Source organism: Suricata suricatta, chromosome 1, assembly GCF_006229205.1.
Source record: "Suricata suricatta isolate VVHF042 chromosome 1, meerkat_22Aug2017_6uvM2_HiC, whole genome shotgun sequence".
NCBI lineage: Eukaryota > Metazoa > Chordata > Mammalia > Carnivora > Herpestidae > Suricata > Suricata suricatta.
The window spans coordinates 64,982,586-64,996,604 of record NC_043700.1 but is presented as its reverse complement, the minus strand read 5'-3'; the positions used below and the strand labels follow the sequence as shown (position 1 = coordinate 64,996,604).

The window sequence follows — 14,019 nt, the reverse complement described above, 5'->3', positions numbered from 1 at the left end:
CCAACAGGAATCTACCTCATTCCACTCCTCCCCTCCACTTTCTTCCACATTGACTTTATTTTCAGAGATAGGCTTTTACCTCATATTGGCAAAAAATACTCACCAGGGTTATCATTTGCTAGATGAGCAGCTAAGTTGGGGGACTGACTTTCATAGCCTAGCTGGAGGTCATGTGGTCACGTCTGATTAGCCAGGCCTGGATCACAGACTATCTCTGGACTGAGAGTGGAAGAAAACAATTTCTAAAATAAACTTGCCATGTTGTCATCAAAACTGGAAGGAAAGGGTGCTCGGGCTTGATAGCTTAGAATACAGGTTGTTAGAGGAAGGTACAACCAGAACTTTATATTTCTTGATGCTGAGATTTAAGAAAACTAATCTGCTACCCTGAAAGAATATATTCAGTATTAACTACCAATTGCTTGAAAAAGGAAAGAGTCAAGAATCACAATTTGTGGCTGGTTACCAGATGCTGTTATCAGTTTTTTAAAAACAAATTGTACTATTGAAAATTCTCTTAAGTAATTATTAACATTTTGGAGCACTTACTGTGTGTCAGTCTCTATGTGAAACACTTCTCATATTTCATTTAATTCCTATAGCAGCTTTGTGAGGTTGGCATTAATATTCTCATTGTGCGATGAAGATATGGAAGCTCCAAGTTTGGATTTGATCCAGATATGTCTGATTTCACTGTTTCACTGTAGTTGACTGTCTCTTAGTTTAACAGTTTGCTTTTGTCAGTCTGTCTGTGACTTTCTATCATCCATACCTTGGGGACTCCTCCTCCTTCTCCAGCTTTCTCTAAGCAGGTGGCATTCTTTTTGCCTCCTGTACCCTCGAAGCCCACCACTAACTCTTATCAGTTCTGCCCCTATTATCTGTTCTCTTTCCTCCACCTTCATTGCTGTCCTCTAACCCTCCTGATAAAGGGCCTGAACTCTGATAATGAATTCTCTTTGACCTTCTTACCTCCAGTCTTAATCTCCCCACCCGTTTTCCTTAGAAGAACCAGGTTGAATTTTTTTAAAGTGTAGACCTCAGTTTATCAACCTTTGTTCATCTTGGCTTCTCATTGCATTTAGGGTGTGATCCTGACCCTGCCTTTCTTCCCAGCCTACCTCCCTGAGCTCTTCTCTGGCTTTTTTCCCCGCTTCTACATCAGTCTTTTATCTTACCATGTCCCTCTGTAAGTCTTACTTCTTTAAGTCCTATTTATTTATTTATTTTTAAAAATTTTTTATGTATTTATTTTTAAGAGACAGAGGGAGACAGTGTGAGCAGGGGAGGGTCAGAGAAAGAGGGAGACACAGAATCTGAAGCAGGCTCCAGGCTCTGAGCTAGCTGTCAGCACAGAGCCCAACGCAGGGCTCGAACCCACAAACTGTGAGATCATGACCTGAGCCGAAGCCGGACGCTTAACTGACTGAGCCACCCAGGCACCCTGCTTTAAGTCCTGTTTAAATATCACTTCTTAAATCCTCTGCCTGGCTGGGTGTTCTTTTTATTAAGTAAGTTCTACACTGTCGTGGGGCTTGAACTCACAACCACAAGAGCAAGAGTCACATGTTCTACAACTGAGCCAGCCAGGCACCCCCTTCACTTCCTTAAATCCTTAGGGACTTCCCTGCTCCTCAGATCTGAAAATAAGAAATGCTCATTATATCCTTTTCCTTTTTGCACTTATGACAATCTGTAGTTCTACATTTGTATCATTATTGGCCCAGTATTCCCCACTAAACCCCACAAGGGCAGGAACCAAGTCTATTTAGTTAACCTCTGAATATCTAGCATCTGGACCACAATGCCAGAAACATAGTAGGCATTTAAATATATGTTGACTGGATTAACAGATTAATAACTGAATATGTCTAAAGCAGTGCATTTTATATTTATTTTGTAACTTTTTTAAAGTAAGCTTTGTGCCCATTGTGAGGCTTGAACATAGGACCCTAAGATCAAGAGTTGCACACTCTATTAACTGAGCCAGCCTGGCGCCCCAAAGCAGTGCATTTTAAATCATTGCCCTTTTTTTTTCTCACATTCTGATTTCATTCATTACTCAAGAACAAACTTACGTTTAGAGAATTTTATCCCAGCAGCTCTTAGTGTGCTTCGGAATGTTAAAGAACAAAATTTCAACCAAGTAAATATGAAGTTGTAATCACCTTTAATTGCTTAAGCAATTCATAAGTGGGGCAGCATCCCATCCAGCAAGTAGAGAGGATCTCTGAAGAGTTGTAAAAAATGGAAGGTTTTTACAGGAAGGAGGATGGAACAAGGAGTTAATGGCAGAAGAAAGGAAAGGATTGTTTCAGGCTGGATCATTTTCCCTTGGGGGAAGGGCAAGGGTCTTATCCTGCAGATTACTTCATCTTCTTTTAGGCTTGGAGTAGGCCCATGTGACAGATTACCTCATGTTAGTCAGAAAATTCCTGATTGATTGGTTAAGAATGTTTCTAGGGAAGGTCAAAAAACTGCAGTTAAGCTAGGTGTTAAGGCCTGGTTTGGTGACTTGTCTTAAGTGGCACCATTTTGGGCCTGTGGGGTTTTTTTTTTTTTTTTTTATTGTTTATTGTTGAGAGAGAGAGACAGAGAGACAGAGTGTGAGTAGGGGAGGGGCAGAGAGAGGGAGACACGGAATGTGAAGCAGGCTCCAGGCTCTGAGCTGCCAGCACGGAGCCCCATGCAGGGCTCGAACTTACAAACTGTGAGATCATGACCTGAGCTGAAGTCGGACTCCTAACCGACTGAGCCCACCCAGGCTTCCCTGTGGTTTTCTTTTTAACAGAAGTAAGTTTTGCTTCCTCCATTGCTGATTGCTATTGTTAGCAATTCAGATTCTATACAATGATGCGCTTGGTTTTCAAAACTTCTGTATCCAAGCCAGCTATAATAAAGTTCTAAATTTTAGGGCATGTAATTCCACTCAATTTTACCTGAGCCTGGGGTGGGCAGGAGAGGAAGAAAGGAGAAGTTTCCACTCAACTTGCTCCAAATGGTTCCCTCTCCAATAACACAGAAGCTGGAACATTCCTGTACCACAGGTGTTCCATCCCCAGAATCTAGACATCCACATTTAGCTTTCTCCACACATCCTTATGATTTTTGGTTGCTCTCTTTGCCCAAAGTGGCTTTGGAAGGAGAAGCTTTCTCTCCAGTGATTTCTTGTTTACAGCAGTGTTCCAAACCTTTGCCGTGGACATTGGCAATATTTGTGTGGCCCATTGGAGCCCACAGACAAGGCTGTCTGCCCTGGTCAGAGGAGTCATTATCTCTGTACACTTGATGCCTTCTGATGCACATGGGCATGTTGGCTGGGAATCTGAGCTCACCATGATCATTCCAAGTGTTGTGGATAACATAACTTCTCTCGTTTTAATCCACAGTTGGTCATGTTCAGAGTTTGACCTGAGTGATATTCGCCTGATAGTTTACCAGGACTGTGAGAGAAGAGGAAGACAAGTCTTATTTGATTCTAAAGCGGTTCACAAGATTGAAGAGGTGGCAACTCAGGTATGAAATGCAGATTTGCTTTCATCTTTTTATTTTGTGCCTTCAACCACCTCTTTGGGCAGTTGTTTATTACTTCATAATTTTCTCTGGGAGCTATACTGTATGTGTCATTAATGGTTCAGAAGAAGCATAAATAAAGGCTCACTGCCACCCCATCCTGCTGCATTTGTTTTCTTACTAATATGCCCAGTGAAACTTATAGCAAAGAATCATGACAGATGCTCAGCAGTGTACTGTAAATATTACTAGAGGTAAATTTGCTGGTGAGTTGCAATTCAGTAGGATTTTGATGCCAAACATGTGCTATGTAATAGGAAAGCTGAGAACTCTAGAATTCATAAAGTGTTAACCTGAAGGAAAGTTAATAGATCATTGTGGCTGGTATTTCTCATAGATAGTAAGAGGTATTACATAGCACTGGGTTCAACAAAATTAAATAGCTTTCCTTGCTATAGGGCTTCAGTATGCTAACGTACACTGTCCTCTTCAAACAGGAGTGCTTCTCAGACCCATCTGACCAAGGAAGCTTTATTTACTTCCTTTTTTTAGTGGAAGGCAGGGCTGGGGGGGTGTTGTGGGCTGGGGTGTGGCAGGATCTGGGATGGGTAAACTGAGGGCAGAGCACCCCTTGATCCCTTGGAGCCAGAACAGGAAAGGTTAAGGTCACATGTCCAAGTGAGTAGAGTCTGGTCCTCCCTGAGTCTTCTGGACATCAGGAAGTACTTCTAAGTTGCTGCCTTTAGACTTTTCATTCTTTTCATGTTCAGTAGCTTGCTATCTATATGGACCGAATTCTGGAAGTTCAGAGAATGTGTAGCTAAGCAAATGAATAGTTTATATCACAGTCTTTGTTTCATCAGGGCCAAGGGGCTGTTTTCCTGCTTTTGATAAGGATCATTTCTGCAGGAAGGAAGTATTTGGTTAAAGGCAGTTTAGCTGGGTAGATTCCATAGTGCTCTATAATGGAAGTCTGCCAGGTAGCTAATCATTACAGTAGTTGTCGGGCTTGTTAGGTTGGGGGTAGGTGGGGGGGGGGGGGTTTCTCAGGTGATTCACCTGTAGGCTTTAATGGTAGATTTGTATCAAAGTGTAGGTAAGCCAGCACTTGGCAGGACATGGTTTCCCCCTTAATTTCCCACATTATTTCCTGTTTCTCTGAAGGCCTTGCACAGATAGATTAGTTAGAACACCCACGTGCCATCCCTAGAGCTCCTAATGGTGGTAACAGGTGGAAGAAAAAATTCTCACTGGTTTTCTTTTGTAAGTTTATTTATTTATTTAGAGAGTTCATGTGTGCATGTTAGGGGGAGGGGCAGAAAGAGAGAGAGAAAGAGACAATCCCAAGCAGTGTCTGCAGTGTCAGCACATAGCTAGATGTGGGCTCGATCCCATGAACCATGAGATCATGACCTGAGCCTTAATCAAGACTCAGAAGCGTTTGACCGATTGAGCCACCCAGGTGCCCCTCACTGGTTTTCAAAGGCAACTGGAATTTTGGTATATCAGAGCAGTGATAACACTGGAGTTGGGAATATAAGCTTTCTTGGAAGTGTTCATTTAATTTGAAAAGGTAGCTAGGTCCAGAGAGGTTTATAACTTGCCCAAGGCTACAAAAAGAGTCCAAACAAATAGTGCTCGACTCACCGTCCCAGGTGCCTCTCCAATTATAGGCCGCTTGGGGTGTTGTACCCCAGCCAGAGGGTCTCGCAGTCTGCGAGGCAGGTGCGGACCTAGTGTCACTCTGGGCTCTGTGAGGGGCTGTGTTTCAGGCTTAAGTGGTATTAAGTAACAGCTAGATCTGAAGAGGGTGTTGAAGGAGTGCTCGATACCCAGGGATAACTAAGTATGACTTTGAATGCCATCGCTGCTGGAATGACTGATGTTATGGACCAGCACAATTTGTGTTTTCCGTACATTCTTTTCCCATTTTCAGCCCCCCACTCCTTTGGCAAGCACAAAACGTCATGAGTTTGTATCAGGCACATGACTGCAGGCATTTGCATTAGACCACCAGTGTGACTGTCACATTGGAGATTAGATAAGCTGCAGTTGCATTCATGTTTTCCCAAGCAAAAGCTGCACACAAAAAAGCAAGTAAGACTCAGACAGAATAGAAATAACTTACCATAGATGGCCCGGGTTGCTTCTGTAGGGAGCAATATATTTTGGTGTAGGAGGAAGGGACGAATTAATAAAGGTGCATCTTGATACCTTTATGTCACTGTCATAAAATTAGCAGTGAACTCTATTTAGGGAATATACAGTAGACAATATTCTATTACTCCTAACCTTTAAAGGCCACTTTTCCATCACATGATGTATAATTCACAGGAGCTCCTGTTTCAGAGTTTTGGTTTATCTTTCACAAACTCTCTCCTGTTACCTTTAAAGGAGTGCTAGAGGAGGTGTGTCATTTAAAAACACAAACTCAGGCTTTCCAAATTAGTAATTCTACTTTCCCACTTTGTTCCATTTGCCTGGTAAAATTTTAAAATTTGAAGCAATGTCTTTCTCCACATGAATTTTATGGATTTTGACTCTCCATTAGAGAGGTCATGGATCCTCTAGTGACCAAAACAGAGAGATCAGATCTCACTGATAATTTCAAGAATTGAAGTCTGTGAAATCTATGAATTGATGTATAAACAACAGTTGAATCATTTGTGGAGAATAGTCCTACTATATGACCACCATCTGCTGTCTAGTTACTCTTCTTCAGACCCGCAGGAACCATATTTTTGTCCTCTCAGAGAAGGGAAAAAACTTGGTTTTCTGTGCAACTTAGGAACAACATAACAGAATGATTTGACAAAGAAGTTCCCAATGAAGAGCGTGCTGAAGAAGCCTGATATACTTAGCAATCCCTTATCTTGCCTGTCTGTCAACCCAGAAAACAGAGGATGTCCCTATTAAAATGTCAGCCAAGTGCTGTCAAGGAAGTGGCGGTGGCAGCAGCAGCAGCAGCAGCAGCAGCAGCGGTACCTCTTCTGGGGGATCTTTACAGCACGCCAAGGAGCAGCTTCCAAAATACCAGGTACAGCCGTCCCCACTGAGCGAGCGGGATGCCCCATGGGGCTCAAGTCATTTACTGTGATTTCTCCCCAGGGAATAATCACTTCTGGAGGCTTCTACTCCAGGAACATGAGCATAAGTATCCCGAAGTGTGCTCTTAAATGTTTCCTGTCAGTGCTCTTTTCACATTGGCTTTTATCTCTCTATAAAAACTGTAATCGAGTCAAGGTGATCTAGTATAATATATAGTGAGTGAGGAAGACATATTGCAAATGAGGTCAATGCTTTTGTCTTACCCCCTTTGTTGTCAGAACTAGATTAAAACACACAGATTTTCCAGTTTTGTTATAAAAATTCTAAGGATTCTGGGAATGTTATATGGGCATCCTAAGAAAATAGCACTTGCCATAGGAGGAAGAAAATCTTGTTTAGAAGAAGAAAAAACGGTAAGAACTAACTTGAGTGTGAGGGATAACAGGGCTGGTGTGTGTGTGTGTGTGTGTGTGTGTGTGTGTGTGTGGCAGTAAAGGATAGGTATTTGGGTTATTGAGAAATATTGGCTAACTAGAAATAAGAGAAGAAATGTTTCATAAATACTGAAGAGGAGGAGGATGTAAACCAATGGAGGATTTATCAATTTTTTTTTCTTTTTTGACTCGTGGACTTTTCCATGTTGCTGGAAAAGCAAAGCCGGGTAAATTGCCAGCAGCCACAGGTCTATAGACCGTTGTTAATTTCATGTTCAGGATCTGTGCCATGTGCTTGCCCTTATTTCACAGTGCTCCTTGGTCTCCAAGCAGTTTGTGATTTAAAAAGTATACAGTGAAATTTTCAACTGTTGAGAATCACAATCGGCGGGTAGACCTTGTACCCCAAGGAAAAGCAGATTATAAAATGGAGGTGGTGGGTGGAGGTTATTAATAAAAAATGTGAAAGACAGTTGGTTTCTGTCTGCATGTAGTGAGAAGAGGTTGGCGTGAGCTATAACCAAACAGAGAGAGGAGGCTAGTTAAACAAGGCTGAGAGATTTATGTTTCTCTTTCCTCCTCTGCAAACATGTATAAGTAGGTTGTGTATGTGTTTGTTAGTGTGTGCATGTACGTGTGTCTATATAATATGTGTGTGTGGATTTGGAGTTTAAAAAAAAGATTGAGAAGAGAATGTTAAGAATGATTCCCATGTTTTCGCTTGGATGGAAAGCATTCTAGCAGAGAATGCAGGGCTAGATGGGCTGAACCATATACCAGTGTTTGTGTTGGTCAGGCTGTGCTGACTAGTTTGGTTGACATTCATATCTATCGTGTTCATCAGGTGTCTAGAATCCTATATCCAAATACATTCATTCAGCATATCATAATAATACATTATTGTATAATATGTATTATATTATTTTTACATATATGTAATGATATATGAATGAATGTTTTTGGATGTAAGATTCTAGAGTTCAGGGAGAGGTCTGGGCCTGGAGATAAAAGATATGGGTGGTAAAGAATAACCAAAATCCCAAGAGGGGTTGAGAATGCAGATAGTGAATTGGAGTGCCCTCTGAGGAACAATCCTGTTCAAAGGAAGATCTAAGAAAGAAGAGATTCAACAAGGAGGGTAAATAAGAACATCAGCTATAGTGAGATGTTTAAGAAAGGAAACTGAGAAGAATGCATTGGTTGGACAGGAAGGTAGAGGTCATCACTAGAGCAGTTTGAGTAGGTGAGGCTGCAGTAGGTTAACAAGCAGATGAGACCTGGGAAAGTGGACGTAGTACAGGCCACCCTTTTGGATGACAAAAGGGATGAAAAAGACTGGCCAGAAGGTGCAGGTGCCAAGTATTTCTGAAATATTTTTTTGTAAAACTTCCGAAGTATCAGACCATCTGTCATCTTTTGCACTCTCACAAAACCCTACCTGTGCCAATTGGCATTTTCATTGAACACTATTAATTGTTTAGATGAATGATGCTGAACTGTATTTCTGTATTTATATATTTTGAAATTATTTTTTTTTTTTGGTTTAAATTCAAGTTAGTTAACATGCAGAGTAGTCTTGGCTTCAGGAGTAGAACCCAGTGATTCTTCTCCTATATGATACCAGTGCTCATCCTGGAAAGTGCCCTCCTTAGTGCTTGTTGCCCATTTAGCCCATCCCCCCACACACCTCCCCTTCCAGCAACCCCTCAGTTTGTTCTCTGTGTTTAAGAGTCTCTAGTGGTTTCCCTTTCTCTCTGTTTTTATCTTATTTTTCTTATTTTTCCTTCCCTTCCCCTATGCTCATCTGATGAGTTACTCAACTTCCATTTGAGTAAAATCAAATGATATCTGTCTTTCTCTGACTGACTTATTTTGCTTAGCAGAGTACCAAGAAAAGAGTTACCTTAATCTCTAGAGTTTATAAATGTAGATAATAAAAATCTTTATTTTTCATAACAAGATTGAAAATGACCTCTGATGAAACATTTGGATCCTATATGAAGATACTGTGTATAAAAAATCAAGAACATAAGTAATGATTTGGATTAAAAAAAATAGGCATTCACTATTATGGATTAAGACTGTAAAATGATCACTTTCTGCTTTGAGATATAGTTTTAATTATCCACTAGTAAACTAAAGAAGGACCCATAGATCAGTAAATGTCATTTAAAAAAATTTTTTTTGGTTTATTTTTGAGAGACAGAGACCATGCACAAGTGGGGGAGGGGCAAAGAGAGGGGGAGATACAGAGTCTGAAGCAGGCTCTGACGTGGGGCTTGAACCCACCTGAAGTCGAGGCTTAACTGACTGAGCCACCCAGGCGTCCCAAGTGTTATTTTCTGTTGCATTGCACATCATGTTGTGGCACATATTAACTTTTATTTTGGTTTCTTTAATGTATGGCAGTACACAAGACCTGCTTCTGATGTCAACATGCTGGGGGAAATGATGTTTGGCTCAGTTGCAATGAGTTACAAAGGCTCCACTTTAAAGATACACTATATACGGTGAGTTTGGGCTTCTTTTTCTGCTATTCTGTTGTGAAAAATGGAATGGTGAAACTGCTTTCTCAACTCAAAAATACTTTTTCCCTCCTTTATTTTTTTTCTTTCTAGTTCTCCTCCACAACTGATGATCAGTAAGGTGTTCTCAGCTAGAATGGGCAGCTTCTGTGGGAGTACAAATAAGTAAGTGTGGGATTTTGTACCAATTCACCCTCCCCCCCATTTTTTTAAGTGGCTGTTTCTGGAAAGAGTGGTTCTTTGAGAGCTGTAAGGTTTTTTGAAGTGAGAAGTGGGAAGAGTCCACATTAGCAAAGGGATTTTAAAAATGGCCATTTTCCTGTACATAATGTGTATGAAAAGGCCTTTGACTTTATTAGCTGGCCTTAAAGACAAATGACTGTTTATTTCCCAATGCTATTTTATCTTAAAAAAAAATTAGTTGGTTAGTTAATTTATTTCTAAAGAAATGAAGTACATAGTGAGTTTTTCTGGGCTGTTGGGCATATATATGGCAGGCGGGGTCATATGTGCTCACCGTCTACTCGGCCATCAGTGTTGCCTCTATGTCTGGTGGGTGCCGGGGCCAGGCGATACCCTGATCTTCACTCCTGAGTTTTTTTCCTCCTCAACGAAGAAATTTTATACTTCTCTGTGGACTAAGAAAACTGATGTGTCCAACTTTAACTCTCATTTCTGGTACATTTGTTTATATATTTTGAGCTTGTTCAAGCAGAAATAGTTCACATACTTCATTTTTGAATAAAACAAAACATTTGCTCTACTTTGGTAAGTTTGAAAGAAGTTTGTTATAAATTAAAGGGCTATTCTTAGAGGTCAAATGAAGGTTGTTCTTTTTTTATAATCTTGAGAAATTAAAAAATATTTTTTCTTTGTTGATTGGGTACCTTTGAGTAATTTTGCTTACTCTTCAACAAAGTAATGAATTTAACTTGTTTGAGTATTTAACATTGGACTGGCATGATGTAAACCCATATGGGAATCTATGTTTTTTCTTGTGAGAAATTCTTTTTCAGACCCTTTCAGTTATACATAAATTCCCTATAATAGAATATCGAGCTCAGATTTAACTAAAAATTATTTTGGCCCTATTAATGTTGTATATTCTCCTAAAAGTCTTGATATTTGTTTTACTTGTTAATCAGTTATTAAAATTGGCTTCTCTTACATTTGTGTTTATGAGTAATTTTAATTTCTTAGATGTTGTGAGGTCAGACTCCTATGGGAATCATAACTTCTTTTATATCCTCCTCCTGGGAAAAGTTGCTGAATTGCTCATAGGTGTTAACTAAGAGTTAGAGGAATTTCATTTTGAAGGTTTATGTAAAATTACCCTTGAAATGAATAGTAACATCTTGAGTGCCAGCTACTAAAACACAATTTAGAAATGAATAGTAGTATCTTAGGTGTCAGTCACCAAAGCAAAATTTGTAGAGTTCCATGTCCATTATATAATGTGAAATTGTTAGGAATGCATTGTTTAGTTTTTTAGGTTGGACTGCCCCCAAAAAGCTTTTCTTGTCTTTTCCTCCAGCAAATTCCCCTAAAGTTTAGTGTCCTTTGGTAGATGTGAGACTTTATTCATTTATAAAGAAAAGTTGGAGCAACTGGTAAGTTGTCTGTTTGATAGTTTGTTAGAAAACAGTGTTATTCATCTTGGTATTTTTCTTCTCTCTCTCTCCCTTCCCTTCCTTCTCTGGATGTAGCTTACAAGACAGCTTTGAATACATTCAACAGGATCCTAATTTGGGAAAACTGAACACAAATCAGAATAATTTGGGTCCTTGTCGTACTGGAAGTAACCTAGGTAAAATCAGCCACATAACTGGGCTCTTTCTTTCTGAATACCACTACTGGGGGGGTGTGTATTTTGCTTTATTTGAGTTTGTTTTGTTGTTTCGTTTTTTTGCATTATCTTTAATCTGTGTTTGTTTCTGTGTGTGTGTACTTTGTTGGCCCTCTTCTGTGTGTTTCTGTCCCTAGGTCTGCTGCAGGCGTGCGGCAGCAAGCTGCTGCAGGGCGTAGCTGAAGGAGGGCCTCTCCGGCTCACCCGGAGTGCTTCTTTCTTTGCAGGTTTGTGTGGAATGCTGAGAACAGTGTGACCCACACACATATTAGTAATAAATCCTGTGCAGTTTCTTAGAAAAAAATCCTGTTTTGGTGCCTCTCGAGAAATCCCAAGGGCTCTTGAGATATTAGTTTCAAATGCAGCCAAGTTCACCGTGTTTTGAAAATTCCACCAATGAACCTCTATTGTAAGTGTCTTTGCTAATACCCCAGTGTAAGCTGATTTTGATCTGAAATGAGCCCTTAGTGTTTCTAAGAGGATTATATTTTCTGATTTTCCTGGGCCTCTTCTGCTGGTCTGAACTGTTTTCCTTCCCCATGGTGTATTTCTCTCCATTTATTTACCTGCATTCCACCTGCACAGCTTCTTCAAAAGTCACCTTAATAAGAGCATGGAAGACTTCTCGCTCTCTTTCTCTCTTTTCCTCTTCTTGGGCTGCCTCAGCTCTGTCTCTCTAACTCTCCTAGCCTTTAAGTAGTTGAAATGCAGTTTCTAGGTTCTTTACAGGTATAATCATCTCAGTCTTTATGGGTAGGTAAATTCTTAGAGTTAACTGGCCTTGCTAGCTAACGCTGTTGAATGTCTGTTGAAGTCTGGCATGATTAACAAGTGTGGGGACTCTTCATTACTAACATTAAAGGGTATGTTTATGGCAAATGGTATTCCTCATTCTGTTCTTTATAGCTAGAAATATGCTAAGCACTGGGAGTTAACTGACACCCAGATGAAACTGACATGCTCCCACCTACTTAGAGGGAGGCTAACATGTTTATATGCTCTTTTTAAAATGATGAAAATAAAAATTCTTGAAAAACTTTCCAGAGAGTATAATAATCAGGCAGGGCCCTGGGCTTCTCATACACTGCACAGCTTACTATAGCAGTATGTCCTCTACTCTCCAGCTCAATATGTATGGTGAATCTGAAGCATTCCTAGAAGTCCGTAATGCTTTAGAGTGTTTTCTAAAATTCATGCCAGGATATGAGGTTTTCTCAGTAACTCTACAATAATACTGGGTGTATATGGAAAAGAAATGGAGGAAGAAGTGTTCAAAAATGGATGTATTTTTTATCTGCCAAGAGAGTGGGCTATAAACAGAGAAACATTTTTTATATTTATGAAATGGTTTTAAAATATTTCTGTTCCCTAAGCTGCCTGCAGTTACTAATAAAACTGATTATAAAGCATTTTGAAAATACAGTGCTATTTAAATATTACTAATGATGAGGAAAATGGGTGGAAGTATCTGCCTGAGAATGTTTGTTCATTGTATCAACTGCATGAATAGTTTATTATTCAGTTTGCTTTAGAAATAAACATCATTCCAACAAGTTTTTATGCTATTGTAGGTTAAAGACAGGTAATCACTTGGTTCTGTTTTTACTCTCATCATTTTTTTAAATTTAATTTTGCTTTCTGGCTAATCTTTATATATAAGTGTATGCCAATCATCAATAGCAGTGGCCTACTTTGAAATGTAAAAATTACTGTAGTGGTTTTTAAACAGTGCCTTCTTCGGAAATTCAGCAACATTGTTACCTTTTGCGGTTATCTTAGCTCATAGCACTCCAGTTGACATGCCAAGCAGAGGACAGAATGAAGACCGGGACAGCGGCATTGCTAGATCAGGTATTTGCACTTCCTTTTTTTTTTTTTTAAATTTTTTTTTAATAGTTTATTGTCAGTTGGTTTCCATACAACACCCAGTGCTCTTCCCCACAAGTGCCCTCCTCCATCACTACCACCTCTTTTCCCCTTCCGCCTTCCCCTTCAACCCTCAGTTCATTTTCAGTATTCAGTAGTCTCTCAAGTTTTGTGTCCCTCTCTCTCCCCAACTCTCTTTCCCTCTTCCCCTCCCCCTGGTCCTCCATTAGGTTTCTCCTGTTTTCCTGTTAGACCTATTCATAATTATCCAAATTATCCATAATGTGAAGTAGGTGGGAAAATAAAAGACAGGTCTCATCTTCTGGGGGTTTTTCTTTTTCCATATATATTTTTTAATTGATATTTATTTTTGAGAGAGAGAGACAGAGCATGAGCAGGAGAGGGGAAGAGAAAGAGAGAGACACAGAATCCGAAGCAGGCTCCAGGCTCCAAGCTGTCAGCACAGAGTCAGATGCGGGGCTGGAACCCACAAACTGTGAGATCGTGACCTGAGCCGAAGTTGGACACTTAACCGACTGAGCCACCCAAGCACCCCTAAAACAGCAATTTTGAGTTAGAGGGATTTTGGTTCCATGCTGGTACCCATTTTTTCTTGCCTGGAAATTCAACCATAGCAAAACTAGCCCCAGTGCCAGCCCTCTTCCGGGGGGGCCCTGCCAGGGCAGGGAGCTGAGCTTTGGGACACTAAGATCTTCATTGCTCATGCTCAGCCTGGAGGAACTGATGTACTGATGTAGCTCAAAGCTCGGCTATTCCTTTAGTAGAG

General features: G+C 40.2%; 1 protein-coding gene across 6 annotated transcripts in view; it reads left to right on the top strand.

Annotated features, from left to right (window-relative positions):
* FNIP2 (folliculin interacting protein 2) overlaps positions 1-14,019 on the top strand; it is a 132,700-nt gene that overhangs the window by 64,878 nt on the left and 53,803 nt on the right. For 4 of the 6 annotated variants that reach the window (XM_029939432.1, XM_029939457.1, XM_029939424.1 and 1 more), the window contains exons 2-8: positions 3,390-3,516; positions 6,407-6,550; positions 9,405-9,505; positions 9,614-9,685; positions 11,227-11,327; positions 11,504-11,593; positions 13,146-13,217. In XM_029939432.1, coding sequence (XP_029795292.1) covers positions 3,390-3,516; positions 6,407-6,550; positions 9,405-9,505; positions 9,614-9,685; positions 11,227-11,327; positions 11,504-11,593; positions 13,146-13,217 — 707 coding nt within the window. The remainder of the gene's footprint in view (positions 1-3,389; positions 3,517-6,406; positions 6,551-9,404; positions 9,506-9,613; positions 9,686-11,226; positions 11,328-11,503; positions 11,594-13,145; positions 13,218-14,019) is intronic. The other 2 variants (XM_029939448.1, XM_029939440.1) reach the window with 1 other exon arrangement.